A 17,916-nucleotide genomic window follows, 5' to 3' on the forward strand; every position below is an offset into this window, starting at 1 on the left:
ACCTGCGGCAGGAGGCAGGGAATTAATTCCTTTCCATTCGCTTGTTTGTGCAGGTTTTGCTTTGCCTGTTAAGCTGCCCTTTTCACAACCCGCGAGTTTTTGCATGTGAAAAACGCCAATCACTTGGTTTTAAATTTTTAAAAGTTTAATAGTAATAAAATGGTTATAAAAAAATAGTAATACAATGAAAGTAATAATAATTTGGGCAAATTGAATTAGGACAATATGAGACAATAAATACAAAGAGTTATGGATGTCCAGATGCCTTTTTCTGGGCAAAATAAGCCCGAAAAAGGACCCACGTTAACAGAGGATTAACCCTTAAAAGCAACAGCCTGTTGCATATTCATACATCTCATACATGATGCATAAATTCCATTCAAACCCAGGATTCTGTCTGGTCAGTGTCAGCTTCTTCCTCTGAATCCTGACAGCGCCTTTGAGGCAGGAAGAAGTTCCTTTCTTCTGATAAGAGGGCAATAAATTCTTTTTCCCTGAAAGATTCAGGTGTCCTGTGGCTGCTATCTCAGTGCAAGCCCTTCTTTAGAAAAAGTATCCTACATAGCATAGTTTCTATTTTAACATTTTGTTGTAACCTAAAACTATATTTAACACACTACTTAAGAGAATTAATACAACATTGCTTTCTAACACAACACATATTATATTAATTTTAATATTTGCAAAAAGCCAATAAAAATTACATGCATTTTTCACATTGCATTTCCACCTTCTGATTGTCCCCCTCCTGCTGCAAGGGCTGACTCCCCCAGGGCCTGACCCCAACAGGAAGCAGAGCAGGATGGAGTGATGAATCCCACCCCAGCTCACCAATTCTGCGTCACCTGGCTGCCCTTCCCTGCCCCAGCCCACCTCCACATCAGGACAAGTATTCATGCCCGGCATAATTTTTTTTTTTTTTTTTTTTTTTTTTGGTGTAACCAAAGCTGACAATTCGTGCACGGCACCCCAGGAGAGAGCAATGAATCAATTGTAAAAGTGTAAAAAATGGGCTTTTGTGATCTGTGGGCTCTACCAGCTCCTGGTAGCAAGAAATGGCACAGCTGACGTGTGTAATGTAACAGGAGAAAGAGGTCGCTGAAACCTGCCCCCCCTGCCAGCAGCAGCTGGGGCTGTGCCAGGAGTAACCCTAGAAATTCTCCATAAAAGAGCACATTGACTCAGCTTCTACCAAGAAACTCAAGGAAAGCAACCCTACACCTTGCTAATCTCTGCATCTTGGTAAGCGCTGGGGCTGGGGCTGCTCTGGGGGAGCTGTGATTTACAAAGAAATGCTGCTGTGTGTTTGGGTGCTCTGCAAATGCAGAAGGATGCTGGAGTGCTGAGGGTTTGGCTGTTGCTGAGGGGCCAGCAGCACACAAGGGTTAGAAAGGTGGCACTGTGTGAGGGGAGGGACAGGGGACCACCAGGAGGTGCATGGAACTCAGCATGGCTGTAAAAGACCAAAGTAACAGCTCAGAGCCCCCTAATCCTGGCTGGGAGGTGTGGGTGCGCTTTTAGTTGCCCAAATGAGGAGAGCATTGGCTTCATCCCAGGATGGGGAGCAGGGAGATGACACCTCCAGACCCGCAGGACAGATTCTGCTCTCCCAGGGCAAACTGCCACCATCAAACCCAGTTTGTGGAGTCCTGGTGTACAGCAGCCTCAGTGGAATCTAAAATTCCTGCTTAATACCAATTGTAACAGTTGTTAATAATTTAAAGTTTAAGCATAAAATAATGCCCCTTTAGGGGCAAGATTTCTCCCTCCCAAAGCCCGGACATCCCAACTCTATTAAGCTCTTAACATCCAGCTACAACAATTGCCTTTTTACCAAAATTTTGAAGTCTAATGTTTTAAGAGGAATTTTCCATAGGTGAACACCATTCCTGTTTTGCTGTTGTCCCTAATTTGCTCTTGCCAAATACATCTGGCAGGGAATTCCTGTCCTTACCCACCGAGCAAGAAGCAGACCAAAGGGACAGCAGGCACTGACCGTGGCCCCTGGTGCAGGGTGACAAAGGTCCAGTGCCCTCCAGCAGCCCCTGTGAGCCTCCCTCCTGCAGCCAGGATTCCCTGTGAGGAATCCCAGTTCAGCCTTTCCTTCCCAGCAAAGCTGCTGCAAACGCCGTGTCCCGAGGCAGCTCTTTTATAGCCGTGCTGATGTCCTGGATACCAGCACTTTTCATGGCTTATTAATTAACTCCCACCCCCTTCTGGGAACACCTAGCCACTCCTTCATCCTCACCTATCCCAGCCATTTATAGCAGGGAACAGATGCTAGAAATAGAGACTTGGCCACTGAGAGCCAGAGGAGACAAGCAGGCACTGGAGTCAGTTTGCAAGGGAGAGATTTCCCAGCCTGCAGCAGCATGAAAAGCCCTGGGTGCACTCCAAGGTAAGGGCAGAGGGTGCTCAGGGCTGGGGGTGCCCAACTAAAACTTGCTTTGCAGGAAGGTCTGCTTCAAGACATCCCTGGGAGTTGTAAATAACCATAGAGTTAGTTACAATTTGCTCCAGGGAAGGGATTCATTTTGCCATCAGTATTTCTTGCCTGTGTTCCAGGTCTTCCAATTTAAAAGAACTTGTTTAGTTTGATGCAGATGTCTGTTATTTTTGGCTTGAGCCAAAGGAACAATAAGGGGGTCACAAGCCTTAAAGCATCTATAGCTGCACCTCTAAGAGAGGTAGATTTTGTGTAAGAGAGGTAGATTTCCATGTTTTCTTGCCAGAAGGGATAAAAGCACAGCAGAGGCTGGAAAGGCAGGTGGAACTCTGGCACCAAGTGCTCTGTGGGTTTTTTGGCTTCTTAGAATTTTGTGTCTCCCATGTGCTGCTCAAAGGTTTTCCAGGCTCGTTCAGGTAAGTTCAGCACAGCATTCAGATTTGGGCTTTCTCTCCTGAACTTTTCTGCACCAGATCTTAGAGGTATTTCACAACCTAAACAATTCCATGATGCTGTGCAGGTCAGACACCTGCAGTGTTGTGACAAAGGGGGTGTGACACTAAGAGAACACAGCTTAAGGCTCTCACAGAAATGTTCCAGGATGGTGGGGGCCAAGCTGGGGTTAATACCCAGTGCAGGTTTGCAGACAGAGAATCAGAATATTCTGAGCTGGAAGGGATCCACAGGGACCATTGAGTGCAACTCCTGGTCCTGCAAAGGACAACCCCAAATACCACACACCAAGTGCATGAGAGCATTTTCCAAATGCTCCTTGATATTCTCATAATTTCCATTGCATGCATTTGAAGCATAGAGAGCATGAGATGTAATCATTCTCTGCAGAATTTCAAACAGTTGTCATGTCTTATTCTGGAATGAGCACTGGAAGCAGGTCTGGTAGCAAATCCCACACTGGCCCTGTGCTGTTTTCTGGGAGAGCAGCCACTCTGTGTTCAAAACACTGTGTATGCTCCAGGTGAAGATCCTACACCCTTTCTGTCAGTAAAAACCCTGAAACATTTCAGGAGCTCATTTGTTTCCAAGCACAAGATGTGGATGTGCAGAAATGATGGGAGGCTTGTTGCAAGAGAAAGGTGCCATCAATTTGCTGTGTGGGAGATTTGTTTATTCAGCCCCCCATTCCCCCAATGTGTGTGGGGATGTCACCCTGGAGCCAGTGACAGCCCTGACAGTGCCACTGTGGGTGGCCAAGCCCAGGGGGTGATGGGGACAGGACTCCATGAGTGCACTGACCCTGTGTACCTGCAGCCCTTCTCTCATCCCCAGGGTCTCCATTTCCCACTCTCCTCCCTGGGGATCTCCTGCATCCCTGCCCTTGCCTCTTCCTCTGGACACCTTCCTTGCCCACCTTTGCTGGGCTGAGGAGCAGCAGAGTCCCCTCCATGTCACCACTCCCTGCTTGTTCCCTGGGCTGGAAGGTGGTGTGGAGTTGTGAGGTCCCCAGGATAAGGTGAGAGATGAGAATCTGACTCCCAAGTTCTCAGAAGGCTGATTATTATATTATATTATATTATATTATATTATATTATATTATATTATATTATATTATATTATATTATATTATATTATATTATATTATATTATATTATATTATATTATATTATATTATATTATAGTATATTATATTATAGTATATTATAGTATATTATATTATAGTATGCTATACTAAAATTATACTAAAGAAAGAGAAAGTGTACATCAAGAGGCTATAAAAGAATGAATAATAAAAACCCATGACTGACCAGAGAGTCTGACACCTGGACCATGATTGGTCATTAAATTAAAACAATTTCACTTGCTGGGTAAGGAATTCTCCAAATCACATTTCAAAGCAGAAAAACAGGGAGATGCTGAAGCTTCCCAGCTTTCCCAGGAGAAGAATCCTGGGCAAAGAAGATTTTTCAGAAAATGTCATGGTGACAGGAAGGCAGATATCCATCCATCCATCCATCCATCCATCCATCCATCCATCCATCCATCCATCCATCCATCCATCCATCCATCCATCCATCCATCCATCCATCCCAGGAACAAGCACCATGCCATGATAGTGCAGTGTTTGTCACCCCTGGGACAAGGAGCCTGCCATTTCTGTGTGAGGATTGGCACCTGCATGGACCATGTCCTGCAGAGATCAGCCACTCTTGCTCCTTAAAACTCACCATTCCAGGAGAAAATAGTTTTGGCCTAGATAATTCAAACCTTCATTCCTCCCTGTGTCTCCAGGGACAAAATCTAGCTGTTGTTTGGTGTGGGGCATGTCCAGACAAAATGGGTCTCTGGGAGCATTCAGTTAGGCTGGAGTGTGTGCTGAATGTATGTGAATATTTGGAGGCAGAATGGCACTGTGTAATCCTTTATTTAAGTAAATAACTCTAAAATATTGAGGGATGCCTTGAGGTGACAAGGTGCAGAGGTCTACAGAGCCTGTCTTCCTGCAGCAGAAGGGATTTTGCCATTAGTATTTTGTGCCTGTGTTCCAGGTCTTTGAATTTAAAAGAACCTTGTTAGTTTGATGCAGATGTCTGTTATTTTCAGCTTGAGCCAAAGGAACAAGAAGGGGGACCTATGCTCTGGGTCTTCTAGAGCATATTGTGATCTGGATCTGCCCTCAGGGTGGTTTTGGGTGTATGTGATTTGTTTGCCCCATAAATCATCATTCAGAGTTGCCATTTGGGGGACATTACCTAAATTAATAAATGGGCTGTTACTGCACCATTAAACTGGACAGAAAAGGTGCAGCAGGAGGATGTCAGCTTAGGAAAGAGCCCCAGGCATGCAGGCAGGGTGATGTGCTTTGGAAAACCACCAGATATAAAGCAGCCTCAGTTTACATGAAAGACCAAGAAGGAAGATTGGTGTGGGGTTTGCATGAAGCCTGCTCACTGCCCATGGGCTCCTCTGCCTTTCTTCTCCCACCTCATCTCCAGGGACAGGGGATTGTCCCACTGTCATCCCCCTCACAGGCCTGGGGCCAAAAGATAAGGAAATCCTGATGAAATCTTGCCTGCAGGTCTGTCTTGAAAGTCTTTGTGCAGAAGCTGTGCTGCAAATTCCTGTCAGGGGTTGGTAGAACTATGGCTGAGGGTCTTCCCTGGCTTTGGGAAGGGTTTTTGCAGGAAGGTTTGAAGGCTTGTTTGCTCCCTTTGGAGAGTGGAAACCACGAGTGTGACCACACCATGCTGGAAATATGGATTATATCTTCTCAAAGCAGTGTAAAGCCTGAGCCAGACCTGCTGCATTTTGGCCATGTCTGCAAATAAGACATTCACACAGAGCTAAAAAACCTTCCAGGGTGAGAGAAGCCAGATCAAACTTGGTGGTGAAAAATTCCTTTTAGGTGGGCATCAAACCTTCAACAGAACCCCTCTGTGTCCCAGCTGGAGTACTATGGTGATGATCATGGTACCATAGGATTGTTTGAATTGGAAAAGACATTAAAGACCAGCCCATTCCACCCCCCTGCAATGTGCAAGGAACCCTTGATGAATCCTTGTCTCTCAGGTTGCTTAATTATTGCTGGAAAAGATTCCTCCCTCATCATTATCCCCCATTTCAAACTGGGGTGTAATAAATCCATTACAGGTGCTGTTGGGTTATTTGACTTTCTGTCTTGAAAAATTGTATTTATATTGCAAGAGAACCTCAGTTTGGTGGATTTTTTTCCCCTCAGTTTAGTGGTTTTTTCCCAATCCCCATCTTCTGGAGTGATGTGATTACAGGAGCTGCTCAGGTTTCTCACCAGGGAAGTCTTTATACCCCTACAAAGGGCTCGTTTTCTGGTGAATAATCTAGGAGTTTGAATAGTGAATGAGCTCTAAAGCCCCAGAAAACCAAAAGAAAAGCAAAACAAAAGGCAGCCAAGCAGAGCAGGAGGCTGTGGGAAGAGCTCGGGCTCTGCCTGAAGCACACTGTGTCTTGCCAAAAGCCAAATTAGCAGGGTAATAGTGAAAGTGCAGTTTTCTCACTGCCTTGCCTCTAACACCTGCTCAGGGTCCAAAGGTGGCTGCCAAAAACTGAAATATCACACTGTGCTCACATTCCTGAGGGCAAGATGCAAAATGTGGCGGTTTGGGAAAGGACTGTTGGGTAAAAATCCACTGAAACTCTTCTGTATTTCCAGGCATGCCAGGTGTCTCATCATTTTCAGCTTCTGCCTGGGACTTTCCTGCCTCTCGGGATTCTTCCATGTGAGGAGTAAGAGTTACAGGTAAGGGAGGCAGAAGCAAGGTTGCAGTTTCCTGTACCTGGAGCAGCCAGGGCATGGCCTCTGACACCTGATTTACTTCTCATGAGGCCTTGGGCTGATGTTGAAAGGGGGGGTGGCTCAAAACCAGGTCCTGGTTTGGGGAAGGAATGGAATTAGCCAAAGCTCAGCCTCTCTGGGCCAAAATCAGCTGGGTGGGAAAAGGGGATTGAGATGAAGTCTGGTGAGAGTCTGGAAATGGGGGAAAGCTGAAGGGGCAGAACATCTACACTGGAGGGTTGTGGCTGATTTGGGTGCAGCCTCGGACCAGCTGCAGGTGTGGGGTCAGAGGCGCAGCTGGTTTGGCTTTGCCAGCTCTCAGACACGGGGTGCAGCTCCAGAGAGCCTCTTTGCCCCTCCTGTCGCCTTCCTGCAGGATCTCAAAGAGCCGCGAGGAGCTGCCGGTCCCTCCCACGCCGTGCCGTGCCAAGACAAACGTCATGTTCCTCAAAACCCACAAGACTGCCAGCAGCACCGTGCTCAACATCATGTTCAGGTTTGCAGAGAGGCACAACCTCACTGTGGCCCTCCCTGCTAACAAGCTTGTCCACCTGGGCTACCCAAGCACTTTCATGGCCCGCTTTGTGGAGGGCTTTGAAACCATAGGCCAGAATTACAACATCATGTGCAATCACCTGAGGTTTAACCCCTTGGAGGTAAGAAAGAGCCACGACACCTGAGGAGAAACTTGGGTGGGACAGGACTAACTGTGGTGGTGTTCACAGGGGTCCCAGGATGAGGGAAGGGATGAGAATCTTGACTCCGTGATTCAGAAGGCTGATTTATTAATTTATTATATATATCAGAAGGCTGATTTATTATTTTATGATATATATTATAAGAAAATTATATATTAAAACTGTATTGAAAGAATAGAAGAAGGGATTTCATCAGAAGGCTTGCAAAGAATAGAAAAGAATGGAATGAAAATAAAATCTTGTGACTGACCAGAGAGTCTGAGACAGCTGACTGTGATTGGCCTTTAATTAAAAACAACCACATGTGACCTATCAAAGATGCACCTGTTGCATTCCACACAGCAGCAGATTGTTTTTCTTTTCTTCTGAGGCCTCTCAGCTTCTCAGGAGAAAAAATCCTGGGTGACAGGATTTTTCATAAAATATGTCTGTGACAGACTAACCTCTTCTTCCTCCCACAAACAGGTGAGAAAGGTGATGGCAGCCAACACCTTCTACTTCTCCATCCTGAGGAACCCCATCCCTCTGCTGGAGTCTTCCTACATCTACTACAAGGACTACGTGCCTGCCTTCAGGAGCTCCAAGGACGTGAACGAGTTCCTGGAGTCACCCACGAGGTATTACCAGCCAGCAGATCACAGGAGGAACATCTACGCCAGGAACATCATGTGGTTTGACTTCGGCTACGACAACAACGCCGACGATGACGCCAACTACACCCAGGCTGTCCTGGAGCAGATCGAGCACAACTTCCACCTCATCCTGATCGCAGACTACTTTGATGAGTCCATGGTCCTCCTGAAGCACACTTTGTGCTGGGACCTGGACGATGTGATTTACTTCAAGCTCAATTCCAGGAGCCAGGACACTGTCCAGACGCTGACTCCGGAAAGTGAGGAGCAGATAAAAGCCTGGTGCTCGCTGGACTGGAAGCTCTACCTGCACTTCAACCAGAGCTTCTGGAGGAGGATTGAGGAGACCATAGGGCTGGAGGTGCTGGGAAAGGAGGTGGATCACCTGCGGAGCAGACAGAGGGAGCTCATGGAGACTTGTCTGTCAGAGCAGGAGGCAGTGAGGAAGGACCACATCAAGAACAAAGCTCTCCTGCCTTTCCAGTCAGGGGCTGCAAACATCCTGGGCTACAACCTCAAACAAGACTTGGACAACACAACTCTGAGAACCTGCCAGAAAATGGTCATTCCAGAGCTCCAGTACACCTCCTACCTTTATGCTGTCCAACACCCTCACAAGAAGAGGAAAGATGTGGGGTTGCCATTGCTGTGGACCAGTGTCCAGGAGAAGATGCAGCTCCCAGGGTCCAACTAGGACGCGTGGCAACCCACTGTGGCTTCCCAGGGCTTTGCATCCCCCCTTGTCTGACATGGAACTGCCCCACAGGACCCTTGTGCATGAGGGGGAGGCACTGGGGGCTTTGTTGAGGGACACCAAGTTGGTGGTTGGTCTCTTTTTGGGGACCTTGAGCCAAAGGCTTTGCATTGCCCAGTTGCCGGGTGATCCCACCTGGCTGCTCCTGGCTGGAGGGAGCCCGGCTGGCTGCAGCTGGCCAAGACATTCCAGCCTCTTAATCATTAATCAGGAGCATGATCATTTGCCTTCATTTGGTTTTATTTGATATCCACCGCTGCATCAGTCTGGTCACAGCTCGCTGGAGCAGGTCCTGACTTTGGAGGGTTTAGGGGAGGGAAGTGAGGGGGCTGTGACAAGGGGACACAGGGGAGGTGGTGGCTGTGACAAGGGGACACAGGGGAGATGGGGGCTGTGACAAGGGGACACAGGGGAGATGGTGGCTGTGACAAGGGGACACAGAGGTGATGGGGGCTGTGACAAGGGGACACAGAGGAGGTGGTGGCTGTCCCATCCAGCAGCATCCACGCTCACTGAGGGCAAACCACCACACTCTGCTGGAGCTGCCTTTGCTGTGGCAGTGCCAGGCATCTCCCCAAAGCCAGGCAGGCTGCCCCTTGCCCAGGCAGGTAAGCTGTGCCTCTCACAGGTGTCACCACATGTGCCTCTGTCCCCTGTGGCAGAGCTCAGTGCTTCCCTGAGAGGAGCTTTTGTGGTTTTGCCCCTCATTCTCAGGCAAGGGTGCCTGGGCATGGATGCTCCTTTGGGTGCAGCATCCCCAAAGCCCTTTTGGGGCAAAACAGACACTTTCTGGGGCTCCAAAAAATTGCTGTGTTGGCCAAACTCTGCAGCACAGATTAGGAGGGGATGGAGTGAGGCACAGCTTTGGGCACACTGGTGCATCCAGCTCCCTGCTGCTGCCCTGAGCAGGAGGAGATGCTGGCCCAGCTTTAAGACACTGGGGTTTTATCAGTGTAATCTGGCACTGACAAATGTGTTGGGAGCGGGTGACAGCGACACCAAATCCATTGGGCTTGGTGCTGCCATCCTCACAGAGCTTCCTGGCAGCAGGGCCCTGGCTGGCAGGGTGGGGAGGGTGGGTCTGGGGTCCAGGTGTTGCCTTGGGGCTGAGGCTGTGGGGCAGCAGCCCCAGCTGGGAAGGTGATGCTGTCAGGGGGACAGGGGTGAGGAGCAGATTTTCCTCAGCTGTGTTCAGCAGCTGCTGAGGCAGGGGTGAACCAGCCCAGCAGGAACAACCCAGATTAACAGCACTTTGCCTCTCTAAAATTAACCCGAAGCTTTTCTAGCAGCCAGGTGGAGCTGCAGGAGCCACACTTGGTCACCCTGGGCCATTCCTGAGCAGTTCTGCAGCCTCCACCTCAGCTTTCCCCTTGGAGCTCCCGATCCGTGGCTTTGATATGAATTTTGTCAAACCCTTTTGGCTAAACTGATCACAGAGATGGAATATCGGAATATAGGTATAAAAATGGTTTCTGAGTAGCCGATCTGTGTGCAGGTCTGGGAAGTCTGGGGATCCTGGGAGGTTCGTGGATTCTGTGGTGCTGGGGGTCCTGAGAGGGCTGGGGATCCTGGAAAGGCTGGGAGGGCTGGGGATCCTGGGAAGATTGGGGGTCCTGGGAGGGCTGGGGATCCACAGAAGGTTGGGGGTCCTGGGAGGGCTGGGGATCCTGGAAAGGCTGGGAAGGCTGGGGATCCAAAGAAGGCTGGGGGTCCTGGGAGGGCTGAGGATCCTGGAAACGCTGGGAGGGCTGGGGATCCTGGGAAGTTTGTGGATTTTGTGATGCTGGGGATCCTGGAGAGGCTGGGAAGGCTGGGAGGGCACGGAAAGTTGGGGGTCCTGAGAGGGCTGGGTTTCCTTGCAAGTTTGTGGATTCTGTGGTGCAGGAGGTCCTGAAAGGGCTGGGGATCCACAGAAGGCTGGAGGTCCTGGGAGGGCTGAGGATCCTGGAAAATTTGTGGATTCTGTGGTGCTGGGGATCCTGGAAAGGCTGGGAGAGCGGGGGATCCATGGAAGATTGGGGGTCCTGGGAGGGCTGGGGCTCCACAGAAGGTTGGGGATCCTGGGAGGGCCGGGGTTCCTGGGCAGTTTGTGGATCCTGTGGTGCTGGGGATCCTGGGGGGGCTGGGGCTCCACGGGAGATTGGGGGTCCTGGCAGGGCTGAGGTTCCTGGGCAGTTTGTGGATCCTGTGGTGCTGGGGATGATGGAAAGGTTGGGAGGGCTGGGGCTCCACAGAAGATTGGGGGTCGTGGGAGGGCTGAGCCCCTCTGTCCCACAGCTCCCGGGCTGGGGAGCTCACAGTGGGGTGCACTGTGGTGATCACGGGCTGGAGCCCCTGTCTGGCCTCTCCCAGCCTGCAGGAGGAGGGAAACTGAGGCAGGAGATGCCGTGGCTGCCCTCGCTTCCCCTCGGGGCTCCGGGCAGGGTGTCTGGGCAGCCTCGGGCCCCGCTCCGGCCATAAGGGCTCCTTTGTGCGCCGCTGCTGAGTCAGGGATTCGAGCGGGGACCCCGTGACCAGCGGAGGGGGGACCCTGCGGGACTGGGGGGCCGAGCAGGGAGGGCACAGCTCTGCCCGGAGCCGGCGTCACCCCATGGTGGGACACAGAGGGGACACGCGGCTGAGCGGGACACGGTGAGTGACATCGCTTTCTCGGGGGGATTGAATCAGCAAACGCTCCTGATGAAGCCACAGGTGACAGCTCCAGCTGAGCCTGCGGTGGAGGCCATCTCCTTCTGCGGTGATAATCTCCAGGGAAGTGTAGGGATATGTCAGCAGGGCACAGCTGGCCTGTCCCTGAAGGAAAGGCTTTGGGGACAGCTCTCACTCGGTGCCACAGGGACAGCCCAGCTGGGGACCCCCTGTCCGTGCTGTGCGGCTCAGGATCCCCCCCCAGAGGAGCGGGAACAGGGGCTCAGCTGGGTCCGTGTCACTGGAGGCAGCAGGGACACAGGAACACCCCCTGACCCTGTCCCCATGAGCCTGGGCTGCTCCGGGGTCTCCTCTGTGGGCTCTGCCCTCCCAGTGCACGGAGCTGCAGGGCTCACCCTGCTCTCTGCTCACTGGCCTTGATTTCCCAGACAGGCATCTTAAATTCAGATCAAATTCATTTATTTCATTTATTTTGGGGTTCCCAGCTCAGCCTCCTCGCTGGTACCCCATGCCCTGGCACCTCTGAGCTGTGGTGAGTGGCCAGCACACACTCAGCCCCTCTCCACCCCATCCCTGCTCCGGGGGCTGCCCCGACCCCAGCCCACCAAATAAACCCCAAACCCTTCCTAGGACAGCCCCACAACCCTGGCCATGCCCAGCAGTCGCTATGGGACACGAAAGAACACAAGCACACACAGCTGCTCTCAGGGTGAAGGAAAAGGGAAGTTTATATATTCTGACTCCAACATTTACAGCTTTCCAAGAGTGACAGTGGATTGGAGGGTGACAGTGCCGCCTCTCCAATGACACTGGACAAACCACCAGTCTATCAACTTTCTCCTCCTCCACAAAAGAATGCAAAACAACGAGTTACTTACAGAAAGTGTGTGAGAAAGTCCGCTACAAGAACGTTAACATTAGACAGCTTAGAAAAGCTTGGAAAATCTTAAAAAAATCATCAGCCTCTCCCCTCGCCTTCATCCATCATCCCCCCGCATCCCTGTGCCGCAGCCGCTGCCATGGGCTCCCGGCACTTCCCGGCGCGCACCGTGCTGTTCGAGAGGGAGTCCAGCGGTGTCACGTACCGAGTGCCCGCCCTGCTCTACCTGCCCTGCGGTGCCAAGCTGCTGGCCTTCGCCGAGGAGCGCCTCAGCGCCGACGATGCCCACGCCAACCTGCTGGTGCTGCGCCGCGGCTCCGTCTACGGCACCTTCGTGGAGGTGGGACACGGTGTGCCAGCCTGGGGACACAATGGGGATGTGCCCATGGCACGGTGTGCCACAGCGGGCTCTGGGGAGAGCCACACGGGGAGGGAGGATGGCTCTGGGGATGTCCCCATGGCGTGGTGTGCCACAGCGGGCTCTGGGGAGAGCCACACGGGGAGGGAGGATGGCTCTGGGGATGTCCCCATGGCGTGGTGTGCCACACGGGGAGGGAGGATGGCTCTGGGGATGTGCCCATGGCACGGTGTGCCACACGGGGAGGGAGGATGGCTCTGGGGATGTGCCCATGGCACGGTGTGCCACAGCGGGCTCTGGGGAGAGCCACACGGGGAGGGAGGATGGCTCTGGGGATGTCCCCATGGCACGGTGCGCCACAGCAGGCTCTGGAGGATGGCTCTGGGGATGTCCCCATGGCACGGTGTGCCACACGGGGAGGGAGGATGGCTCTGGGGATGTCCCCATGGCACGGTGTGCCACAGCGGGCTCTGGAGGATGGCTCTGGGGATGTCCCCATGGCACGGTGTGCCACAGCGGGCTCTGGAGGATGGCTCTGGGGATGTCCCCATGGCACGGTGTGCCACAGCGGGCTCTGGAGGATGGCTCTGGGGATGTGCCCATGGCACGGTGTGCCACAGCCGCACGGGGAGGGGAGCGTGGCTGGCGGGAATCACAGGGCCACGGGTCGGTTTTGGTTGGAAGGGATCTCAAAGGCCATCTCACTCTGTGCCCTGCCACGGGCAGGAACGCCTTCATTATCCCAGGTTGCTGCAAGCCCCATCCAGTCTCAGAATCTCTGCTGGTCACAGTGACTCTGAGATATGTACAAGTCTCTTTTTCCCAGCCTGGCAATCATAAGGAGTGTCAGGATTCTTCTGTTGTCGTTCTCAAGGTTGTTTGTTATTTCTTATCTATCGCATTCTTTCTCTGACCCACTGAGGTATGTCTGGCAGGTCGGGTTGAGGCACTCTGCCTGCCTCAGCGGTGGTGTTATCTTTTTATACTAAAATCTACTTGTACATTATTTACCATATCTTCCCAATACCTATCACCTATGTTAGACAGTGAGTTTCTACCTTAAACCAATCTAAAAGTGCCAGCACCACCTGGAACATGGAGGCTAGGAAGAAGAAAGAAGAAGGACAGGGTTTGCCCAAATTCCTCCATCTTGGGACTCCAAGCCCTCATTCTAAAAACCTCAAAAATCTATTTTTCACCCTGTGACAAACTAACTATTATGACAAACTAACTATTATTCGACTTAAGCTCTCTTGACTTGTAATTCTTCATATAAAGGTGGTCATTTGCTCCATGGGTCAAAATCAAAGTCACGGGTGTCTTGGGCTCTGTGCCAAGGTCTCTGAGCCCCCTGTCAGGGTCTTGAGTCCTCCAGGGCAGTCCAAGGAATTTCCTGGGTTCCGACAATCCAACCCAGCCGGGAACACTTCAGGGATGGGGCAGCCACAGCTCTGGGGTGGTCCTTACCCCTGTGTGTGCTCTCCTCCTCCTCCTGCTCCGCGGGCAGTGGGAAGACATGCGTGTGCTGGAGACGGCCACGCTGCAGCACCACCGCTCCATGAACCCCTGCCCGCTCTACGACGAGTTCACGGGCACCCTCTTCCTCTTCTTCATCACGGTGCTGGGCAGGACGCCCGAAGCCTACCAGATTGTCACCGGCCAGAATGTCACCCGCCTGTGCTGTGTCACCAGCGCCGACCAGGGCCTGAGCTGGAGCACGGCCACAGACCTGACACAGCAGGTCATCGGGGCCACCATCAAAGGTACCCAGCTGGGGGACAGGGGATGTGACCGTGTTCACAGGGGTCTGAGGATGAGGGAAGAGATGAGGGTCTGACTCCGTGTTTCAGAAGGCTTGATTTATTATTTTATGATATATATTATGTTAAAACTATACTAAAAGAATAGAAGAAAGGATTTCATCACAAGGTTAGCTAAGAATAGAAAAAGAAGGAATGGTAACAAAGGCTTGTGGCTTGGACAGAGAGTCTGAGCCAGCTGACTGTGGTTGGTCATTAATTAGAAACAACCACATGAGACCAATCACAGATGCACCTGTTGCATTCCACAGCAGCAGATAACCATTGTTTACATTTTATTCCTGAGGCCTCCTAGCTTCTCAGGAGGAAAAATCCTAAGGAGAGGATTTTTCATAAAAGATGTCTGTGACAAGGGGACAGCAGCCAGCACGGGGCTGGCCCTGGCTTTTGCTCTCCTGGAGCCACCAGGGACATTGCTGGGGGTGACTTTGACATGGGAATCCCACAAGCTTCCAAATAGGTGGAGGAGGAACTCAAGCAGAGGGGGTTGGAGAAGGGATGGAGGGAGTGTCCATGTCTGTTACTGGGAGTGGGGAGAAGATGGAGAGGCAGGCGTGGGGACAGCTAGGCAGCACTGGGCTCTGCTGCCCTCCCACTCCCCCACTCGAGAGGAAGCCCCGGGGACCCTCCCACGCTGGGCATGGCAGGGCACCGCGGCGGTCGCTCTTTAACCCACCCCACCTTCACCCGATGCCACCTCCTCTCCCCAGACTGGGCGACGTTCGCGCTGGGCCCCGGGCACGGCATCCAGCTGCGCTCGGGGCGGCTGCTGGTGCCCGCCTACAGCTACCACATCGACTGCAAGCAGTGCTTCGGGCAGCTCTGCAAGACCACCCCGCACTCCTTCGCCTTCTACAGCGACGACCACGGCCGCGCCTGGCGCTTCGGCGAGTTCATCCCCAACCTGCAGTCGGGCGAGTGCCAGCTGGTGTCGGTGGATGAGGAGGACGGGTCCAACGTGCTCTACTGCAACGCCCGCAGCCCGCTGGGCTTCAGGGTGCAGGCGCTGAGCACGGACGACGGGGCCGTGTTCCACGGGGGGCAGCTGGTGCAGCGGCTGGTGGAGCCGCCCCACGGCTGCCACGGCAGCGTCATCGGCTTCCCCGCACCGCTCGTGTACGTCCCCGCCGCCTCCCGGGACACCGGGGCGCCCTCCCGGGGCTCGGCGTGCCCGCTGCTCCCCGGGGCGCTCCGCGGGTTCGGGCGCTCGCCCACACAACAGGCGGGAGATGCCGAGCTGCCCGCCGGCAGCCGCCGTGAGCCCCGTGAGCGCTGTGCCGCCCCAGGGCAGCGCGGTGATGCCCACAGCGTCGCCTCGGCGCGGGGGGACTCTGCAGCCAGCCCCAGCCCCGCTCCCTTCTTCCAAGCGCCGACGTGGATCCTGTACTCGCACCCCACCAGCCCCATGTCGCGGGTGAACATGGGCGTCCACCTGAGCACCTTCCCCAGGGACGCCGAGAGCTGGACGGAGCCCTGGGTCATCTACGAGGGCCCGAGCGCCTACTCGGACCTGGCGTGCCTGCAGCTGCCGCAGCGGGACGCGGCCCCGGCCGGCGGCACCGCCACCGCCTTCGCCTGCCTCTACGAGAACGGCGTGAGGAGTCCCTACGAGCAGATCTCCTTCAGCATGTTCACGCTGCACGACGTGCTCCAGAACATCCCCCTGACAGCCGCTGCTCGCCCGCGGGGGAAGAGGAAGAGGAAGAGGAGGAGGAGCTGCTTCGTCTCCTAGAGCCCGCCCAGGGCAGCTTCCACCGTCACCACCCTGGAGCATCAACCCTTGGCTGGGTCCTGCCGCCATCCAGCGCGGCAGCAGCACACGGAGGTGTGTCACTGTCCCCTCAATGGGGTTTGTCTCACTTTTATTGCTGTTTTTTAAATTCTGTTTTGGGTGGGGAGGGTTTTGCCCCCAGCTCTGGTGGTGTCCACAGGGGTCTCAGGACGAGGGAAGAGATGAGAATGTTGAGCGATGTTTCAGAAGGCTGATTTATTATTTCATTATATATATATTGTATTAAAAGAAAATGATATATTAAAACTGTACTAAAAGAATAGAAGAAAGGATTTCATCAGAAGGCTTGCAAGGGATAGAAAGGAATGGAATGATAATAAAATCTTGTGAGTGACCAGAGAGTCCGAGCCAGCTGACTGTGACTGGCCATTAATTAAAAACAACCAACACGGACCAATCAAAGCTGCACTTGTTGCATTCCACAGCAGCAGATAACCATTGTTTACATTTCAATTCTGAGGCCTCTCAGCTTCTCAGGAGAAAGAATCCTAAGGAAAGGATTTTTCATAAAATGTGTCTGTGACACCCAGCCCAGCCTCAGGCTCCTCTCCAAGCAAGAGGCACCTCTGGAAGCAAATACTGGGGGGCAGCAGCAGCAGTGCAGGGGGAGGCAGCCTGGGGTTTGGGTTGGGGTAAAGTTCTGTTCCTTCATTGTAGCTGGGATGGGGTTGGGTTTTATATTTGGGCTGATGATAAAGAAATATTTTTATTGCATTTCTGTCTGTCTGGGGTTTTAGTGATTTTTCTTTGTTATTTTCCTTTTCATTACAATTTATTATTATTATTATTTCAATTATTAAAGTGTTTTTACGGCAACCCAGGAGATGTCTCACATTTACCCCTCTCATTCTCTCCCCTCCCACAGCATGGAGGTGAGTGGCTGGGTGGTTCTCAGGTGCCAGCTGGGGTTCAGCCACCCCAATGACCCAGCTGCTGTTTTGTCTGCTCTGGGATTTGGGTTTTTAATGTGCCAGGGCCATCAGGGCTCTCCTCTGACCCTCGTCAGCCCATCAGGCCCACGCTGGGTGCTGTAAGGTTTGGGGAGGTGTTGAGCACAGGAGTGGGGAACGAGCAGCAGCTGCTCCTGACACTTGTGTGTGGTGAAATTTGGGGGTTACACCTCAATTCCTGCTCTGCCTCCCCCAGCACAGCTCCAGCTCCTCAGGCTCCTTCCCCTGCCCTGTGCAGGGGACAAACACCAGCTCAGCTGCCCTAAACACGCACTGATTAACAAAACTGCCCTAAATATGCACTGATTAACAAAACTGATTAACAGCAATGTCCAGCTCTTCAGTCTTTGACACCACCATGCCTCATTTTCCACCAGGGTGGGTGGAGGCTGGCAAGGGACAGACAACGTGTAGAATAGAAATTTTCAGTTCCCTGGAAGCTGCAAAATAGAACTTAAAGACTAACTGGAAGTGAGACAAAAGGGTGTAAAAGTCACACACACAGGATGCTAAACACATCTGGAACCACTGGAGAAACAGGTAATGAGACAGATGAGCTGTCAAGGTGATTGATTTACACCTGATGGTTGCTGACAATCCCTAAAACATTTCATGTAAACTTGGTTTCTTCCCTATCAGGACAAATCCCTTGACCACTGTTGTTGCTGTG

At 52.5% G+C, this 17,916-nt stretch overlaps 2 protein-coding genes across 3 annotated transcripts; both read left to right on the top strand.

The window, feature by feature from the left end:
- Positions 1-2,281: 2,281 nt before the first annotated feature.
- On the top strand, positions 2,282-9,029 carry GAL3ST2 (galactose-3-O-sulfotransferase 2). Of its 2 annotated transcripts, XM_063166402.1 has the most exons (4): positions 2,282-2,398; positions 6,591-6,677; positions 7,090-7,369; positions 7,877-9,029. In XM_063166402.1, the coding sequence occupies exons 1-4, from the start codon at positions 2,373-2,375 to the stop codon at positions 8,735-8,737; spliced, it is 1,254 nt and encodes a 417-aa protein (XP_063022472.1). In that variant the 5' UTR covers positions 2,282-2,372; the 3' UTR covers positions 8,738-9,029. The 2 variants fall into 2 exon arrangements, with proteins under 2 accessions (XP_063022472.1, XP_063022471.1); XM_063166401.1 differs by lacking the exon at positions 2,282-2,398 and having other exon boundaries at positions 6,529-6,677.
- Positions 9,030-12,415: 3,386 nt separating this feature from the next.
- On the top strand, positions 12,416-17,537 carry NEU4 (neuraminidase 4). The gene is made up of 3 exons (XM_063166625.1): positions 12,416-12,666; positions 14,192-14,447; positions 15,215-17,537. Exons 1-3 carry the CDS (start codon positions 12,466-12,468, stop codon positions 16,234-16,236), a joined length of 1,479 nt encoding a protein of 492 aa, XP_063022695.1. The 5' UTR covers positions 12,416-12,465; the 3' UTR covers positions 16,237-17,537.
- Positions 17,538-17,916: the final 379 nt, after the last annotated feature.

Source organism: Melospiza melodia, chromosome 12 (genome assembly GCF_035770615.1).
Source record: "Melospiza melodia melodia isolate bMelMel2 chromosome 12, bMelMel2.pri, whole genome shotgun sequence".
Classification (NCBI taxonomy): Eukaryota; Metazoa; Chordata; class Aves; order Passeriformes; family Passerellidae; genus Melospiza; species Melospiza melodia.